Here is a 19,441-nt window from a genome sequence, read left to right as displayed (position 1 = left end):
AGCAAGCGCAACAGGTGGTGGACCTAACAAATTGCATGTTTTCAATGGCATGGAAGAAACTGTTATTGCATTAACTGGATTGAGAACCAGTTCTTCAGGCATAGGAGGAGTTCTGGCTTGTGGTTCAACAATTCTACCAGAAGCTGACATGGATGCACCCATGGTTACTATGCCACCGCATACATTTGTGAGTCTATTGCCATAGCGCGCTCTTACTCCGCTGCTATAACTGCAAATGCATCAGAATCCATAATTTTCCTCAAAACATTTAAAATCAACCAATTTTACTATAAACAAACACTTGAAGAGTGTTTTTTCTTAATTCTTTGCCACTATGTTCTCCTTCATACAGCTGACTTCGAAAAACAATTGAAAGGCTGGCAATGCTGCTAATTTTTCCGCAAGAGTTGCATCATGTAAATTTTTTGTTTTTCGTAACGTAGCTACGAATTACGAATTACGAAATTCGAGTTCTAGAATAAGGGTGCTAATATATTTCCGCCAATATTGTATAAAAATATGTTCATTCTACAACAAAAAACACAAAAATATAATTCCTAAACTTTGAGCTAAACTCGCGAAAATTCAGCAAATTTTCTTGCAAGTTTTCAACTTTTTAATCAGATTTTTAGATTTTTTTTTGAGTATGCAGATTTGTAGCCCAATCAATTTTATTATAATAAAGTACAAGTTTTAAGTAGCTAGGAATCACCGTTGATTTTTGGAATTTTTTTCACGCAGTCTCTTCCATAATTTTTTTTTTTTTTTTTGAAAATACTTTATATGAAAATAAATGCCAAACACCTTCAACAAAAACATTTTCAAAAATCAATGCGATTTTGAACTAACTCCGAACTTGCATTTTGGACTAACTCCGAACTTGCAAATCTGTGGACGTAGCCGTTCAATGAACTCGCTGGCTCTGAAGCAGTGTCCTAGTTAATTCGGAGCCATGTCAGCGTTCGATTGCGGCTTATTAACATGGAGATGCGACTTCAAGAAACTCCTAGATTAGTGGGGCAAAATCGGATTCACCACCTACCTCTTATTTTTATCACACAACCACCTGCGCCCCGTCTGTTAAAACCCTACTTGCTATCACTCGTAATTTATTGTTTAATTAAGTAAATGTTTGTTTTGTTTATCTGGTCAGTTTAATTTGCTTGAAATTGCAATGTTTGTTAGGCTTCTCTGATCTAACCGTTGTGTAAATAAAAGTAAACAAATAAGTATAGTAAATGTAGTTTTGGCTATTTATTAAACAACAAAGAAACCAAATTTTAAGTTCGCTGAAATTTTATATAACACACAGTAAGTAAGGATTCATGGTAGATTAGAGCTGCACAAACAGCCATGTTTTTTGATTTTTTGGGCATAAGCGATTATTAGAAAAATTAAATACAAATCCAGAAAACAATTACGTATTACATCTGATACCGCTTACCGTAGAATGAGTCAGTCCGATTCCCCAAAAATAAACACTAAAGTTTGATTAATTCAATATTTATATTGGTTTTATTGGCTTATCTTTCAATATCTATGTATGTAATAAATATGTTTTTCATACAGCGGTTATAATTACCTATGCATGTATAAGGTATACTACATACATACTTAAGTACATTCATATACATATTTTTATTTAATTACGGCTATGAGCAGCCGCAATGGACTGAATGAAAGTGATTTTGTTTGCCTAATTATACTGATTCTTAAGAATTGCTTACAATCAGTCGGTATCTATATATATAATCTATATATATATATAATACGCGAAGGCATTTTTTGTTCAGGATAAAAGATCTGCACCGTTCGCTCGATTTTACAAAATGAGGTGTCAAATTAAAAGGCTTGGACTGTATGTGCAATAAGGTTTTACTTTTTCGATATGAGTGGTCACCTTTAAAAAAATTATACTCAAATTATTTAAAAAATAAATAAATCAATTATTACAAAATGGGTATCAGCCGAAATAATTTTGAAAAGCTTTGTTTCATAGCTGAACTATAGGAGGGTTGCCACCTGTTTAAAAAATCATATTAGGTAAGAAAAGTATGTATCACCATATGGGTACCAAATGAAAGGGGTTTGAGAAAGTAGTAGTTTGAAAATAATTTGAAGAGGGTTGCCACCTGCTTGAAATGTCGAATTTAGTTTACTTATAGACAAGTTATATGAAACATCAAAATATGGATCTCAAACGAAGGAGTGTTAAGAAATCTTTTGTTTGAACGCTAAGAATACTTTTGAGGTGTTGAAAGAGGATTGCCACCTGTTTCAGAACTTAAATTCAAATTATTTAATAAGTTTAATGAATTACTAAAATATGGGTATCAACCGAAAGGAGTTTTAAATACTTTTATTTCTGAATTGTACTTCGCGGGGTTGCCACATGTTTAAAAAATCAAATTCCACTTAATTCTTCAGTTAATTAAAATATGTAACGCGATGTCAGGCGAAGGAAAGTTGGCAAGGAGTAAGCTTGAAAATACTTTTGAAGAGGGCTGCCACCTGTTTGAAAGGTTTAACTCAATTAACTAATACAAAAAGCATATGAAATATAAAAATACCGTAGTCAAACGAAAGAATGTTAAGAAATCTTTAGTTTGACCAGTTAGAATGTTTGATGAGGGTTGCTACGTGTTTTAAAAGATAAAATAAAATTATTCGAACAATCAAATTCAAGATAGTTCTTCAGTATATTGAAATACATGTGTAGCACAATATCAGACGAAAAAGATTTAAGAAGATTTTAGTTTGGGAATACTTTTGAAAGGGAATTTCAAAAATGAGAGGTCATTAAAGACCTTACCTGTAGATGTGTAGTAAAAATGTGGTAAAAAAATCGTATATTTCCGAGGGGAAAGGGGACTTAAAACCTAAAATGTCCTGAAATTTAAAGTCTGAAGTGAACCGTCACTTTGGTCTTTCAGTTTCCCCTACGACGCTTTTTTTGCATGCGCGAACATCAAATCCTGATAATTTGTTATAATTAGGGCTCGGAATCTCATGCGCTATAAACAAATAAAATATGCTATTAAACATATTTTCCTAATATTTTATTGCCGGTACAAAAATAAATAATATTCAATTCAATTCAATTCAAAATATAACACATATGTATGCATAGAATTAATTTATAATCAAGCAATCAGTTAGTTTGCCATTTTGATTCCACAACTAGTGCCACCTACAACCATTTGGCGGCTTTAATGAATTCCAGTACGATTTTTTCCGAATTTCGAACATTGCCCAACCATTCGATTATTCGATTCGAAATTTGGTGGCGCAAATTCGATTCAGTCTGAACTTTTTCGAATTTAAAAAAAAAAAATTTTACTGAAAATTTAAAAATTTGTTTGTAAGAATGATAACAAAATCGAAAAAGAGATTCAGTGGAACTTATATTAATGTGATTAACTATCCATATCGCTTTTCTTAGCTTCACAACCAAAAATAAATAGAAATATTATTTTGTTTTCAAATAAATATCTGAAAAAAATCAAAAATTAAAAAATTTATTAAATGTAGCATATTGAAAACAATTCTTTGGGACGTATATCGCGATTTCAATTATTTTTCTTGCTTTACAAAAACAAAAGAAATTTCTACATACTTCACGTTACATATGTACATACTTATGCAATCATACGTATGTTTATACATAATACAACGAATAAAAAAGTCTTACATTTAATGAAAAAAAGCGGGATCTTTAAGTAAGGACTGAACCGAACGTAACCTGAAATTTTTAAGCAGTATAAACAAGTAGGCTAGTTGAATTTTTTTAATTTTTTATTTTGTTGTAACATTGCATATTTTACGCAATAATATTTTACTTTCGAAAAATTTTCGAGATCACATTTTTTCCCACTCCTGCCGCAACTTTTTACGTATGTCCTTCATCAGCCTTACGACAGTGCTGTCATTGACCTGCTTTGTGGCCCTTTTCCATTTCAAGCCGAAATCCTGAACATTTTTAGCAGTTTCCTTGGTATTTCTTAGCTTGCTTTTAACTAATGCCCAATACCTCTCAATGGGCCGACACTGCGGTACATTTGGCGGGTTCACTATTTTTGGAACGAAGTCAATGTTTTTGGATTCAAGAAAGTTAATGGTGGATCTCGCGTAGTGGGCTGGAGCTAAATCCGGCCAAAACAGTGTGGCTCCTCCATGATTTCTTACAAACGGCAGCAATCGTTTGTTTAAACACTCCTTGATGTACATTTCTCCGTTAATTGTGCCAGTTGTCACAAATGAGGGGGTCCTTTTGCCACATTGGCAAATTGCCTGCCACACAAGATATTTAGCTCCAAATTTTTCAATATTGATTGAAATGTCTGCATCTGGGAGTATCTCGCCCTTAAACTTCGTGTAGTACTGTGGTCCTGGAAGCGTGCTGAAGTCTGCTTTTACGTAGGTTTCATCGTCTAAAATGATGCAAGTTTTTTTTTCTCTCATCAAATTGCACAGCTTTCGGGCTCGTGTTTTTATAGTTTTTTTCTGCTTCTCGCTAACCTTTGCTGCTTTTTGCTTCTTCCGAGTTTCTAAGTTATTTCTCTTCTTGCATCTTTGCACCATAGACTGGCTGGTTCCACATTTTTTCGCAACATCTCTAGAGCACATGCTTCGGTTTTTCATTATCACTGATGTTATTTTCACGTCCAAAAGTTGATCTCGAGGACCAATTTTAAAGCTGCGTTTTGGGCATCGCTGGACCGTCAGTGACTCCAAATATCGGTTCAGTACCGATTCCACCGTACTTCGCGCGATTTTTAATTCCTTTGCAATAAAATGCCGCGGCCTTTGTGGATTTTCATGATATTTGTCAACAATAAGTTTGCGCCGTTGTTCTTGATTCATTTTTACACCAAAACTATGTGCTTTAACGGGAAAGTTCAAACTGAGAATAAAATTTGACGCTTTGAAGAAAGCATTGCCGTTGAAAAAAAAATAGTATTTCTTGACAGCCATCTCTTGGGCATTTTCAAAAGTTACAAATTATGTTCGATTCAGTCCTTAAACAAGGAACAAAATAGATAATGGGGCATGTGGAGTGTATCGAATGACATTTTTTTGTTTGTCCATAGCTAAATGGCTGGGATTTTTGACTTATGCCAAAAATCTCACCTCACATTCGACATCAGTGATGAAAAACGGAATGTCAATCACTTGACACCAACGACGACGATCTACATTTCGTCAGTTTTTATGATTTATTTGACACCAAGTGAACAGCTGTTAGTTAAGGCAGTTTTCTGATGTCAGTAACTTTGACATAATGAAAACCAAGCATTAGATAAAGTTTTAAGATCATAAACCACCCAAAATCGTATATATTTTTGATGAATTTATTTGTATAGCTGGGATGTGTAACTGTTTAAATTAATAAATACATTTCACTGTGAGTTAATACTTAAACATGTATGGTGACGTGCAATAATGGCAATGGAATTAATGTCATTGATATTAATAGACAACTGCAGAGTGAATTAATGTCAATGACATAAATACACAGGTAATATTTTCGATGACATAAACACACTTTCATTTTGTGAATTTAGGTCTAAATAACAAAATTTATTTTTATAACATTACATTTTTAATTTTTAGAGGGTGAATCAATTTCAAAGTGACCTAATATCAATTGGACAGTGTATTAATGTCATTGACATTATTGCACGTCAGCACATTTATAGAAGTTCAATTGTTTCATTTTCTTGTATATTTTTAATTCAATTTATATATGATGCATCGATGCTGTATTTGGTCGCATTAGATCGAAAAAACGTCGATGTATTTTATTGACTTGCATCCCAAAGGCAAATATGTTGCCACAGACAATGATAGCAAATTTAGTCAGAATGAAGAAAGTTGCAAAGTTACTTTTATGGAAATTAACGCTAAATTCGATTTGTTCTAGAAAAGAGCGATTTTATCCGAAATTTAGCACCACAAAGTTCGATTTCAGAAATTGGCCATTTTTGCCCTAAAAATCGATTTATATTCGAATCTCGCAGCTTCGAATATCGAATTTACCCATCCATTCTCTAAACCACTCTGTTGGCAGAGTGTCTTTAGCCTCATCCTTGCACACACCACACCACATATAAATTCTAATTTGAGAAATTCAGTTTGTATCGGAGGTACCACGCCCCCTTTTTAAATAACTCCCATTTTTTCCATGAATTTGACGTTGATATTATATATCTCTGTACTAAGTTGCAGCACTCTACGATGAATACTTCCAGAGATATGTTGTGTGAAAACTTTAGTTTATATGGGAGGTGCCACGCCCATTGACATATCGAAATTATTCTTCTTCTATTATCATCCTTTGAGGGTCTATACTCGATGTCCAAAATTTCAAAAATATCGGTACAGCTGTTATCGAGTTTTTCGAATAGAAAAAAAAACGGTTTTCAAAATATATATCAGTATAGATGGCAAATTAAAAATATTTTTTTAATTAAATGTTTCCTATGAAAAAATAACAAAAAATTGTTTACTTTAAAAACCATGCAAATATTTAACAAAAGTCACCGTGCACTCATTTCTGCTCCCCACTGTGTGTATTTCACCCGCATTTTAGAATTGATTTTGTGAGAAAATAACGGGGGAAATATATCTTAAAAGCAACCATAAAGACCATTTCTAATTTTCATTCGAAAAATGGAAATTTAACTGGCGAACGAGAGTGGCGGGGATCCTGTGGATACATTAAATGATTTTACATTATATGGTTTTCGAGAACTTTGGATTGTAAGCATTCCTTTAACATTTGAATCTTCATTATAGGCATAGTTGTAATGGTAGTATGTCTGTGTGTGCATGCGTGTTTCTGTCTACATTTGCTTCTAACAATTATGTAAATACTGTGGGTAGGTTACCATGTTGCGTTTTGTGTTTGCTATTATTTTATTATTGCTGCAAATATTGCGTTTTACCTTTTTTTTTAATTCTTAAAAAAGCCAAATTAAAATGTTTATTTTTTGGTTTTGTTTTTATTTCTTTATTTTTTATTCCACATTGCATCAAAAAGGTTTGTGCCTCTGCAATGCAACGCAAGTCTAATTGTCAGAAGTGCAACAGATACATATAACTAACTGTTTTTATTTAAATTTTATTAATGCTGAGTATATTGCTGCTTTTTGTGCTGGTTCCTCATAGTTGTAGTTTTCTTTTATCAGTTAGAATAGTTGCTACGTGGAAGCTTTGGTCTACCGATTTGATCATTTCAAACAATTTGGAAAGAGAAAAGCGAACGCAAAAGGCTAAACTAAAAAAAAATAAAAATAAAAACAAAATAAAATTAATAAAAGCCAAGAGTTTTTCTGTATGAGTATATGTATTCTATTTTATTACATTTAATTTAATTTTTTAGTAACAGGCGATTTAACTTAAGTAAAAACTTTAATATTAAATAAAATACAACGGCGAAATGTTAAATCAAACTTATTACACAAAATAATAAATTAAGAGAAGAAATGAATTAATATGTTACTTGTTAATTTACAGTTGCACAGTACTGCAAGTAGTTTTCGAAATTAGTTCAAGTGTAGATTTTGCGATTTGTTTTTGCTTTGTTGTTTTTTTTTTTTTTTTTATAACAATAACTATGTATTACATATGCACGTATGTACATATGTATGTATGTACGTATGCATAACTTACACTTAAGTAAATGTACAAACAACGCTTTGATGTAAACGGATTCAATTTTTTATTTACAAAACATTTTATAAATCAATTTATTAAATATAAATGTTTATTTATAAAATACCCGCCATTTACATATGCATGTATGTATGTATGTATGTGTATGTTTGGTTTTGACTTATTGACAATTAACCTTTAATTAAACACTTTTAATAACAAATTTTTTTTTTCAAATTAAAGTTAATACAATTCGCTTTGGCGGCATGATTGCTATTATTTTATTGTTTTTTCTTTTTAACTCTATTTCACTTGTTTTAACAAATCTTCTGGTATTGTAATATTTGTGTACATTTTTTAGCATATCCATGTGTGCAGTTATATTTACTATAAACGTTATAATGTTTCATTATACAATTGCTTTTAATGTTAACATTCATTCGTTAATGTTCTTTTTTTATTTATTTTCGCACATTTTTAGTTAAGGAATCGGAAAAGATTAAATTTACTCTACCAAGTATTTAAAATAATCTTGAAAATTAACTGAACTTTTTATTTTTAGAATATGTGTCTACTACAAACGTGGGTACGTTTACCATACAACGAAACCTACATCACTAACATGTACATATGTATGTATGCATATTTAAATGACTATTACATCAACTGACTACATATTTATGTCTTCAAAGTACACTTCTCTGTTAGGAAATGTAAAATGTTCAAACATCACCGCCACATACATGAACTTTCCGGGGTTCTTATAATAAAATCGTCGGAATTTCGAAAGTTTTCTTTTAATAAAACAACACGAACTCAATAACAAATACAATCACTTGCTTTAGCATTTATAATTGACTCAGATAGAGAGTGAGAGAGAGAGAGAGCAAAGCGCAATCACTGTGTATGTTTCGTAATTTTGATAAGACTGCAAGTAAGCCATTGGCTTTGTGAACATTAATGCCCATTAATTTCATATACTGGCTGTATGATAACGCCTTTTGCTCTTATCTAAGTATTTTTTATGGAGATTCATTTCTAATTGATATTTCAATCTTGCTTGCCAATTATGCTGTTGAAAATTTTCCATTGGCACCACCTTATGCCGATGAGCCAGAAGAGATGTAATTACCCCCACCCACGTTAATGGAAATATTATTCTCACTGCCGCCCACCAGTGCGACCGCGGAAAGCTCGTTTGCCTTATGTGTCGGCGAATGATTTGGCGTTGAGTTGCTGCTCTTTGGTTTGCGGAACCAATTACCAAGGCGGCGACGTCCCAGCGAACCCGTCTGACACTCGCTCACCGTGCCGCTACTGCCGCCTGACTCGCGTGTATGCGATTTCTTCGGCAGCGTATCACTGTATTTAACTGGCGATTCAGGCACTGAACTATCACCACTCGTCGCCGATGTACCGAGTCCGGCATTCGCATTGCTCACATCCGCCATGGACCAATGTCGCGTTGCGCCAACTAAACCACCACCACCTACAGTGATACTGCCACCTACAGTGACACCGCCACCGCCTCCGCCACCGCCGCTGCTATTGCTGTGTTCACAATCGGGCAACTCATAGTCGGATTGATCGGAGTAGTCACGCTCATCGTAGGCGTACTCGAAGCCGGTCATTTCCGAAACGTAGAATGCCTTGCCGCCGAATTGCCGCTCCAGCGCCAAGGTGCTGAGGAAACGGTGCTTGCGATTTGCCGAGCGAAAACTAAAGTCGAACCATTTGTCACGCGCTTCGCAATAGATACGCAGTGAATTTCTTATATTGTGTCCAAACATTTTGCCATCGCGCACATTTACCACGCGGCAACGATCAAGAAAGATGCGTCCCTTGTAGATGAATTGGCTGCGTTTAATGATGTCGCGCTTGCAATAGATTAACTGGTTGTCGAAGAGAAATAGCGTACAGCTGCTGTTCCAGAGATTTTGCTTCTGCCGCGTAGCATCGATTTGCAAAAAGAAACGTGTACTGTGTAGATGAAGTGGCGGGCCTTTGAAATTCTGAAAACTGGCTTGGTGACGTGCAATCGTTTCGCTGTGACGCTTGCCTGTGAGAATGTAAACGAAAAACTTCATTTTAGTATTTATTAAATTAATTCATTTCGGCGGTTTATTAATACCTTCATTGACCGCTTCAGTAATGCCGCGCATTGCCTCCAAGGCTAAGTCGATTTTTTCATATGTGTCAGGTATGTCCATTTGGCTTACATCAAATTGCTCATACTGTGCTAATTCATATTCTGGTGGTTCGCCACGCTTGGCTGCGCCTTTCAGAATTTCACTGAGATGCAGCGGATAGCGACAGATACGTTGGACAGGTGCCAAGAGGTGCGCCGAGAGAGGCAGTTCAGCAAGGTTCTCCGATTCGCGACAACTGAAGAAAGAACGGAAAATTCATTTAGATTCGCATAAAGTTAAAACTGAACAAATGTAAAACTGCTCATACAAGAAAAAGGATATTTTAATCGTGAATATATGTACAGACATATGTAGATTTCTAACGCAGAAAGTCACTATCTACTACTTTTGTTGTTTTGTTGTTTGAGATCGTAATCGCGGATCTATCGAGGCAGTTGAAGCTACGATAGGTGCTGGTGCAACTCCATTGACATTGACGATGTTCGTATTTGTAAAAATGGTACTCTAATAGTCTGTCTGTAAAGCGTTGTTGTTAATCTTGCTGTAGTGGTACTACCAAGCCTCGCCTAATCGGTTAGTCCATCCATCGTTGTCGTCAACTAACTGTAGGCCCCAGGAAACCTGTTGGTTCCATTGGGGTTTGACCAAAGGGATGTGTGTTAGTTAGCTGAGTGATTTTAAATGGGCAGGCACGAGATGGCTGGTGTCGCGAGAAGAATCCCCCAAAAGTCGGAAATGTGTTTGGTATGTCGCGGTCGAGTCTGGATGGTTACGTGTCTGCTTTTGGGTGGGCGTGGCCTTCAATAACAGTATTCATGGGGCGAGAGTCACGGAACGGAAACGGTAACGGAAACTCTCTGAATGTCGTTAATGGCTTGTCTCGATGCCGTCTGGTGACTTTACGCCATTCAGACACTAAGACTAAGGATTAGGTCGCGCGCCCTAGCAGGGATCATTCATGCCTCACTTTGCAGATGGTGTTCAGGCGATTTCACCAAACCGGCAGCGAAAAGTCATAGACGAAACGATTTTTCTAGTGAAAACTCCGAGAAACAGGTCGAGAGTAAATAATACCACCCTCTCGCCTGGGAGACTTGGTACAAAATTGGGTGCGTTTGCTAAAAAAAATTTGATAAAGGCATTACATAGCCCGGCTACTCGCTCGTCCCAGTAGTATTGGATTCTGAATACGCATACATTTTTAAAGACTACCTTCGAAAGAGACTTTAGAAAATCTTTTTGTTCAGTTCTTCGGCCAGAAATCGTCAGTGTTTAGGGGTCATCAGAAAAGGCAAAAAACTTCATTGACTAAAGCGGCACATAAATCACTGATAAATAGTACAAACTGAGTGAACAAATTCGGAATTCAATATATAATGTACACTAGTCGGGTCAATTTGTATGTGAGATTTTTTCGACTATGCGCGTATCTATATCACAGAAGGATTCTATGAGTAATTCTAAGCTAATTTGCCAAAGGAACCATGGGTCTAAAATAAATTTGCTCGCTTAACGAAAAATTTGCATGTGAAAACAACAACAAAGTTAGCTAGCAAGGATGGACGATAGCGAGTTTGGTTGTACCTCATTGAGTTCGTTCGTTTCGCCACGCGCCAGGGATGAACTCAAGCAAACAGAGAAGTGGCGGATCGAAGGCGGCTTACGGCTTACGAAACTTTTGCTTGAAACCTTTTTCTTGGAAGTGCCATTTTCGACATCTAAACGATCTTCGAAATTCAACTCGTACCGGACTTCTAAACTGGAGGATGGGTTGCACAGACAGGAAGTCCATTCTTTAAATCGGAAGTCCATTTCAGAAAAAAAAATTTCCGATAGTTACGTATTTTCGTTCGCAGAATCCGAATCTGTTTTAAAAACGTGTATGTCGAATTTAAAAAGATGGACTTCCGGTCTGTTTTAGCCGTTTCCGGTCGAAACCGGAAGTCAGAAATACGACAAAAATATAGAGCATCCTCGATTCGGTACTACATATTTTTGCGTTTTCCAATAACATTTTTCTTTATTTTAGGAGGGGTGAAGGGTTTACGCGTTGGCGACGGCGAGTACCGCAGACGATGGAACGATGAGCTGTATGAGCTTTACAACGATATGGACATAGTGCAGCGAATTAAAATACAGCGGCTCCGCTGGCTTGGTCATGTCGTTCGAATGGACACCGACGCTCCAGCTCTGAAAGTATTCAACTCGGAACCCGCTGGTGGTAGCAGAGGAAGAGGGAGGCCCCACTGCGATGGAAAGATCAGGTGGAGAAGGACTTGGCTTCACTTGGCGTTTCCAATTGGCGTCAGTTGGCACAAAGGAGAAACGACTGGCGTGCTTTGCTGAACTCGGCTAAAATCGCTTAGGCGGTTACAGCGTCAAAAAAGAAGAAGAAGAAGAAGAAGGGTCTAGGAACCACTTATACATATGAACATATTGTCCTTTTATGCAGATCTAGTGTAAATACTATTTCTACTCACTTGTCTAGAATAGTTTTGGCATCTTTAATACGATCATACGTTTCCAATTCTATGAGCGCACGTGGGTATGCATTACAATAGGTTGAGTAGCAGAGGAATCCCTTATGCTGCAAGAAAAATAAAGTTAAATATCAAATACGGTATGAACATTATAGAATCTTCATAAATAAACTAGATAGATAACAGAGGTATGCACTGCGACTGAGAGATCTATTGTGCCCCATAAATAGGATAGTAATATTTTTTTTTTTATTATAACTTAAGTCAACAAGTATATTTTGCTCCAACTGAAATACAAGTACAATGGTTTATTTTAGGGCCGGTTTCACGGTCCAGGGTTAAGTCACATTCTACGGATAGCTTAACATTTTTGTACTGAAAATCTACATATGCACCTATAGTTAACTGCCCCGTGCTCAATAAATGAAAACGTTAACTTACCATTTTCAGGAAAACTTTAGCGACTTGATTCTGCTCGATGCCTTTGCGCAACGCCTCTAGAAATTTCCGTTGGAACTTATAGATCGCTGTAATGTTTGAGAAAATCAAACGAATACTATTCGGCGAAAAAATATCAATACGCTTGCTCATTGCGGGCAGATAGCTGCAAAAGGAAAGATCGAAAGTGAATTAGTTAAATAAAATTATGGCCTCAAAAAAAAAAAAAAACAATTTTTATCAATTCCTTACCCCTCGCATATGGCGGCCAACAGTTTCACATAGTTAACCTCTGTGTCGAGCAACTCTTTAACCGCGCTGCGTCGCAACATTTCCGCACTGTCGAGTATCACATTGATGCTACGCGACGGTGCCAGGGCATTTGATGCATCCCCACTTCCGCAAACTCCACCACCACCACCACCGCTTGAAGCACTTGGTGGTCGGCTCGCATACGAGGGCGATTCAATCACAATAGTCGTTACATTATTCTCATCGACAATAGTCGCATCTAAGTCACAAGCAACCTCCGATGCTATATCAGAGGCAGTCATTGTTGGCGGCAGCGCTGGTGGGGCTGTAGCAGAGTGGAACGCAGTTTGTGATTTTGTAGCAAATTTCTTGAAACTGCTACGTTTTGTTGTTGTCGCTGGTTGTTGTTGTACTTGGGCAGATGTCGCGACATTTGCCATTTGCGAAAGGAAAAACACATCCGTCTTGGGGCATTGTATGACGCGCACAAATTCCTTGGGAAACCAACCGAGTTCGGGGTCAAGTATCTCTTCGACCAGTGTGTTATTTTCCTCTTTCCGTATGCGTCCAAACCACCAGGGACCGACCTCTTTGCGTAGAATTTCGATTAATGTGCCACGCTCCAGGCCGAGTTCTTGCGGACCAGCGGCGGTGAAGCTGTACAGCACTTCAGCGTAAATCGGGTAATAGTTGGGTGCTGCAAGAGAGAGGGGGAGATGAAGGACATATGTATGTAAGTATGTACATTAGGGCGGAGTAATTTGTTCGGAAACATCTTTTCGAAAAAAGTGTATAGCAAATTCGTTTCTACGATTAATTCTAAGCAAAAATGGCGAACACACTACTATACACTAAAAATGACGTAGTTTATTGTATGAAGAAAATACACAATTTCGTAAATGAAAAATTAATTTCGTTCATGAATCATTAAACGCATTTTTCTTTTAAAAATTGGGAGGGTCAAACGTCCTTTCTGGTATACAGTTCGTTCACCAGTTTTGCTTAGAATCGAACATAGAATTCGTATATGCCATACACTTTTTACGAAATTAAATTACTCCGCCCTAATGTACATATGTATACTGAAAGTATACGGCAGACAACAATTAAAATGCAGACAGCCGAAAGGGTACTCTACGTTAATTGAATTTAATTGCGCTACACTATGTCAAAGCAGCCGCAAAGTGTACTGCAATAGGATTTACTCGTAATTTCAAAACTCGCGCCCAACTTACCTTCCTCATGTGATGTTACGCTATCACTGTCACTGTCATCCAAATCTAAAATTATAAATACAACCAAACGCATTAAATACAAGCAAGTTCACTCAAAGTGTTGCTTATTTAATTTGTCTTACCGCCAACTCGGCCAATGCCGCAAGTATCCAAGCCATTGGGTTGACTTAATGAGCGCGCGGGTAGTGATTCGGGCGCTTCGCGTTCCATGCTGCCACCTTGAATTTCTATGCGTTTGAGTATTTTTGCTTTCCCATTAAGTGCCGCTGTCGCCGATTTATCCGTGATGCTGGTCGCTTTGGCCGAATTAACACGACGCACAGATCGCATTTTCAGTGTGACCTTGAAAGGGAAATCCAGTTAATTAAATGCCAATTAAAGTATGCACGATGTACGAAAGTGAACTAACCAGTGGCTTAGTTATTTAAATGTAGGCTTATAGTAAAGGGGCAAATATAATCAAATTCTCTGTACACAGGAGTTTATATACATACATACATACATACATATGTACATATCGACGGCTGTGTGGAAGATCGACCTCTCCCGAAAGCTAGTTCGAAAACGCCCTATCTCAGAAACCTTTTCAAGAACGCCCTATTTAAGAACTCGCTCTGAATTTGCAGTTTATTTTTGCAGCATGAAGGAAAAGTGCAAACAATGTTTCTCAACAATGTTGCTAAGCAATGTTTCATCATGTTCTTTTGCATGAAAGCGTAACAAAACGCACCCAGCGGCCGTTTTTGGTAAAACTAAATTGCAAATTCAGATTCCTCGGATCCTAAAGCCCCCAAAATGGCACCATCAAAAGGTATAAATATTTGCATTTAAATAAATTTTAATGGTTTTAATGTTGCTTTGTGAACATCAATTGACAAAAAACGCTTAAAATCGCCAGACTTTCAGAAAAACTCGGTTTCATCTATTCCCCAGCCGACTCCCGAACAGTGTTATGAAGTAGAATATAGAGAACGGAAATCGGCAAATCCAAGGAATCCAATAGGTTCTTGTGAACCATGAGAAAGTTAGTACACACCTGTGACTTTCAGCTGAGTTTGAAAACAAACGATAATTAATATTGTCCGAAATTGCCTGAAATACCTCTTTTTTATTATTCCCAATGCACACTCGCATGGTTTGCTGTTCCCATGAGAACCGTATCTGGAATTCGTACTCCAAGTCCGAGTACTACTTTATTCCAAAACCCTAACCTTAAGTACATATCGTCGCTACCATGTCAAACTATCGAATGTGAAAATAAGTATTTTCCAGTAGCGCAAAAAAACTGCTGTAAAAAATGCTGTTGTCATTACGAAGAAGTGTGGAATTCGACACTTTCTAAATGCCAGTATCCTCTGCTTCTAAGAAGACTAGAAATTTTAGGATTTGCCAATTTGCGCATCATTCTAAACGCATGCGCAAGGTATCGCACTTGAAAAAGCATTCGACAGCTTGACAGGGTAGCGACGATATGTACATACATACATATGTACATATGTCCTAATTAGGGATAATAAATAATGACCCTTCACAACATACATACCTTCTCATTTGTGCCGCGTTGATTTGCTGCTGCCGCACTCGTACTAGCCGTCTTGTTGTCGCCTTCACAATTCGCAGTCACCAAAATGCGCGAGAATTGCTCGTCATTATCCAGCTCGATTTGTATACCAGAATCACCGCTATTACACTTATCACGTCGATTGTACTTTGTCTTGCGACGCTCCTTTGATGAACGCCAAATGAGTGGTCCAAAGCGGTATTTGCTTGCACTACCCTCCATTATGGCGATATTTGATGTGGTCTCTGATGGATTTTCTATTGTCAACGAATTGCTTCCACCATTACTAGCTGCTCCACTAATATTTGCGGCTGTTGCGGAAGATGCGGTTGCTGCATTGCTCAATACAAGCCCTTGTGTGCTGCTACTACTTGCAATCTGTTGTGGTTGCTGCTGCTGCTGCTGTTGCGCTGGTTTATTGAAATTTGTAAGCGTGCGTTTGAATTTCTGCAGCACACCTACGCTTTGACTATTCGACAGACTCAATGGCCTACTGTTGCTATGGCTGCCGCTGCCGCTGCCGCTGCTGCCACTGCTGCTGTTTTTAGTTGTTGCGGTGACCATGGTTGATGTAGATTCACCGGAAACTGAGATCGGATTAAAATCCTTTAATTCGGTTTGAGCAGCATTGCTGGCGGAAGCGTCGTTTTCTTCCTCCTGCAAAGCATCTGTGAGCGATGGACTAGAAACCGCACGCATTTGTTGCGCCTGCAATGATAAATGGATGAAAATAATAGGTGAGTCACAAAATTAGGTTAAATATGGTACATATTTACATACATACATATGTTCTTATAAGCTAACAAAAATAATATTTGTGCAAAGGAATTTCGTACTTTTTTATAATTTTTCGTGGGCTTTAAATTACCGACATTAGGGTGGTACGTGGAGGATGGTTCCGTGCGCAGAAGCCCACGTAAGTAAAGTAAAGCCTTTTGACTGCCATTCACCTGGGAGTGGGCAAAAGTGATTCTTTTGCGTACGGTTCAATCGCAGCTTCCGACCTCGAGTGCGCTGGGTTTGGGTGCCGCCAAGTTAAAATGTCTCCCAATGAAAACTAAGAATGTGCCTCGGACGAGACCTCCATCTTTTGAAGAGGACCACGGTAAACGTGTAAAGAACTATGATTTGAAGGTATGCACCTGGAATTTTCGGAACCTAAATGGGGAAGGGGCCTCTGCCTGGCTGGTTGATGTCCTCGGGAAGATAAAGGCAGACATCACCGCCATCCAAGAAATGCGATGGACGGGGCAAGACAAGGAAAACGTGGAGCCTTGGGACGTCTACTACAGCTGCCACGTAAAGGAGAGGAAATTAAGTGTTTGATTTGTGGTGGGGGAGAGACTCCATCGCGGAGTACTGTCGTTCCCCCGGTCTAGCCACAATGCGTATCAAAGCGAAATTCTTCAGCATCTCTCTTATCTGCGTCCATGCTCTGATGGAAGAAAAGGACGATACATCCAAGAATCTCTTCTATGAGCGCTTGAAGCAAACATACGGGCGCTGCCCCGACACGATACCAAAATCGTGCTTGACGATTTAAATGCCAAGTTGGGTAAGGGAGGGATCTGTGGGGCCACTCCCAGAAAATTCAACCTTCTCGACGAAACGTCCGATAACGGACAGGGGCTGATCGACTTTGGCGGTGCCCGAAACATGGTAATATGTAGTGCTAAGATGCAGCATAAAAAAATCCATCAAGCTGCAGCACTGTTTCCAGATTCAAAAACGAGAAACCAAATCAATCATCTTGTGTTAGACGAAAAGTACGTTACCGGACCACTATCTTGTTGTAGCCAAAATACGCACCCGCCTATGAGGAGCAAAAAATGTGCACCTAACAATGCAAGGAAATCTCAACCTCGAAAGGCTTGTACTTAAATTAAGAAGGGAACACTTTTCCACCACCTAAAGAGCTCGGCCAAGCACTAGCAAATGTTTAATAGCCAAACATTTTTAAAATTTCTATTGTACCAAACTGGTACTTTTATAATGAGTTGGAACGTTGATTTAGATTTTGGTACGTTTTCCTTAAAAGCGACAGTTAGGGAAACAATATTAATTATTTCCATCTATATTTTAGATTTTTCTATATTCTGTATTTACTCGTCAATTAAAAGTCCCATAATTTAAACGAGAGCCTCAATACAATTATTCGTCAATACGCGAAAGTTTTCGCAAAGTCAGATTCTAAATTTTCTAACAGTTCCTTTTTTCCTCCTATTCGACTTTGTTTACTTGTACTTGTGAAATGTCAGTGCCGTCGGGAATACGTAATATAATTCTTGGGTGGCGCCGGTGGGTGGTTTCTTTTATCCCCCTATTTGGCTTTGTTTGCTTTTACTTGAGAAACGTCATCGCCGATAGGACTTTTCAATGAGTAAATGTGTATGTTAGTTTTAATGGAGTAAAGGACAAGTAAAGAAGCTAAATTAATTTGAAGTGTAATAAATTTGTAGTTTGTGAACACACTTGACCACGTTCAGCATTTAAGGGCTACAAAACTGCTCAAACTCTCAAAAAAAAATCTAAAAAATCTGATTAAAAAATTGGAAATTTGCATGCAAATTTATTAAATTTTCCTGAGTTTTGAACAGAGTTTAGAAATTAGATTTTTATTTCTTTGGTATAGTATGAACTATGTATATTTTTATAAAAAATAGCAAAAAAAAAAAATATTGTATATCGCCAGTATGACAAATTCTCTGCGTGAAAAAAATATTTTTTAATCTAATGAAACTTATTTATGTTAAAAACTTTTTTCTTCTTTATTGAAAAATAATAAGTTAGAAAAAACGAAGTCTTTTTGGTACTCTCAAAACCGTTTTGGTACGGGGTTTTGATAGGGGGAAAAATATGTGAGTGGCAACACTCCCTCCAATTTAACTTTTGACGAAGATGTTAGAATTTGTGTTCCTAATGTAAGTAAGGAACAGTATCCATATAGATTAATATATCGAAATCGCATTTTGCTTCTTTTGCCGCCAGCGAGGAAGAGATCTATGCATATCTAAAACAAACACAAACCAAAGATATAATTTTTTCTTCAAGCCTTCTCTGTCAGGTATGCGGAAAACCTTTTTGCTTATCAAATGTAAAGTAATAAATACTAGAACAATTAATATGTGCCACCCTCCATAAATAGGCATATGTACATATCGATGGCTGAGTGGAAGAACGACATATCTCGGCAGCCAGTTCGAAAACGCTCTATCTCAAAAAACTTTTAAAGAACGCCCTATTTCAGATTTTAATTGAAAAACACCCTATCTCAAAATTCGGTTCAAAAGCGCCCTATCTCACTTCAAAATGTATTGAAATAATGCTGATATAGGGCGTTTTTGAATCGGCAGCTGAGATAGGGCGATTTTGAAACGAATTCTGAAATAGGGCGCTCTTGAAAAGTTTTCAAAAGTAAGTGTTCTTTAGCAGCTATGCGGGTTCAGACATTAATAAAATAAAAACGCTAATGAGCAGAGTTCTAGAAAAATTAAAACATTTTATTAAATAGTAAGTTATTGTTTTTTTATGATTTTATAAAAAAAATAAATTGTTGATTTTAAAAATAAAATGCATTACTTTTTGAAAATCTGACAACTGATTTAAAACATATCACCATCCAAAATCTTAGGGAGATGTCCAAATGCACCGTTACTATCCTAAATAGAT

At 37.1% G+C, this 19,441-nt stretch overlaps 1 protein-coding gene across 2 annotated transcripts; it reads right to left on the bottom strand.

Annotated features, from left to right (window-relative positions):
• Nucleotides 1–7,817: 7,817 nt before the first annotated feature.
• On the bottom strand, nt 7,818–16,475 carry LOC108370962 (uncharacterized). 2 transcript variants are annotated; one of them, XM_017626423.1, is made up of 9 exons: nt 15,755–16,475; nt 14,334–14,553; nt 14,212–14,256; nt 12,977–13,673; nt 12,728–12,890; nt 12,287–12,393; nt 9,788–10,041; nt 9,194–9,715; nt 7,818–9,163 (listed from the first exon to the last, which is right to left on the bottom strand). In XM_017626423.1, the coding sequence occupies exons 1-9, from the start codon at nt 16,469–16,471 to the stop codon at nt 8,757–8,759; spliced, it is 3,132 nt and encodes a 1,043-aa protein (XP_017481912.1). In that variant the 5' UTR covers nt 16,472–16,475; the 3' UTR covers nt 7,818–8,756. The 2 variants fall into 2 exon arrangements, with proteins under 2 accessions (XP_017481912.1, XP_017481911.1); XM_017626422.1 differs by having other exon boundaries at nt 7,818–9,715.
• Nucleotides 16,476–19,441: the final 2,966 nt, after the last annotated feature.

The sequence above is a fragment of the Rhagoletis zephyria genome, unplaced genomic scaffold (genome assembly GCF_001687245.7).
Source record: "Rhagoletis zephyria isolate East Lansing unplaced genomic scaffold, Rhagoletis_zephyria_1.1 Rzeph_scaffold_04598, whole genome shotgun sequence".
In the NCBI taxonomy this organism is placed as follows: domain Eukaryota; kingdom Metazoa; phylum Arthropoda; class Insecta; order Diptera; family Tephritidae; genus Rhagoletis; species Rhagoletis zephyria.
Note: the sequence above shows the minus strand (reverse complement) of the source record. Positions and strands in the feature narration are given on the sequence as shown.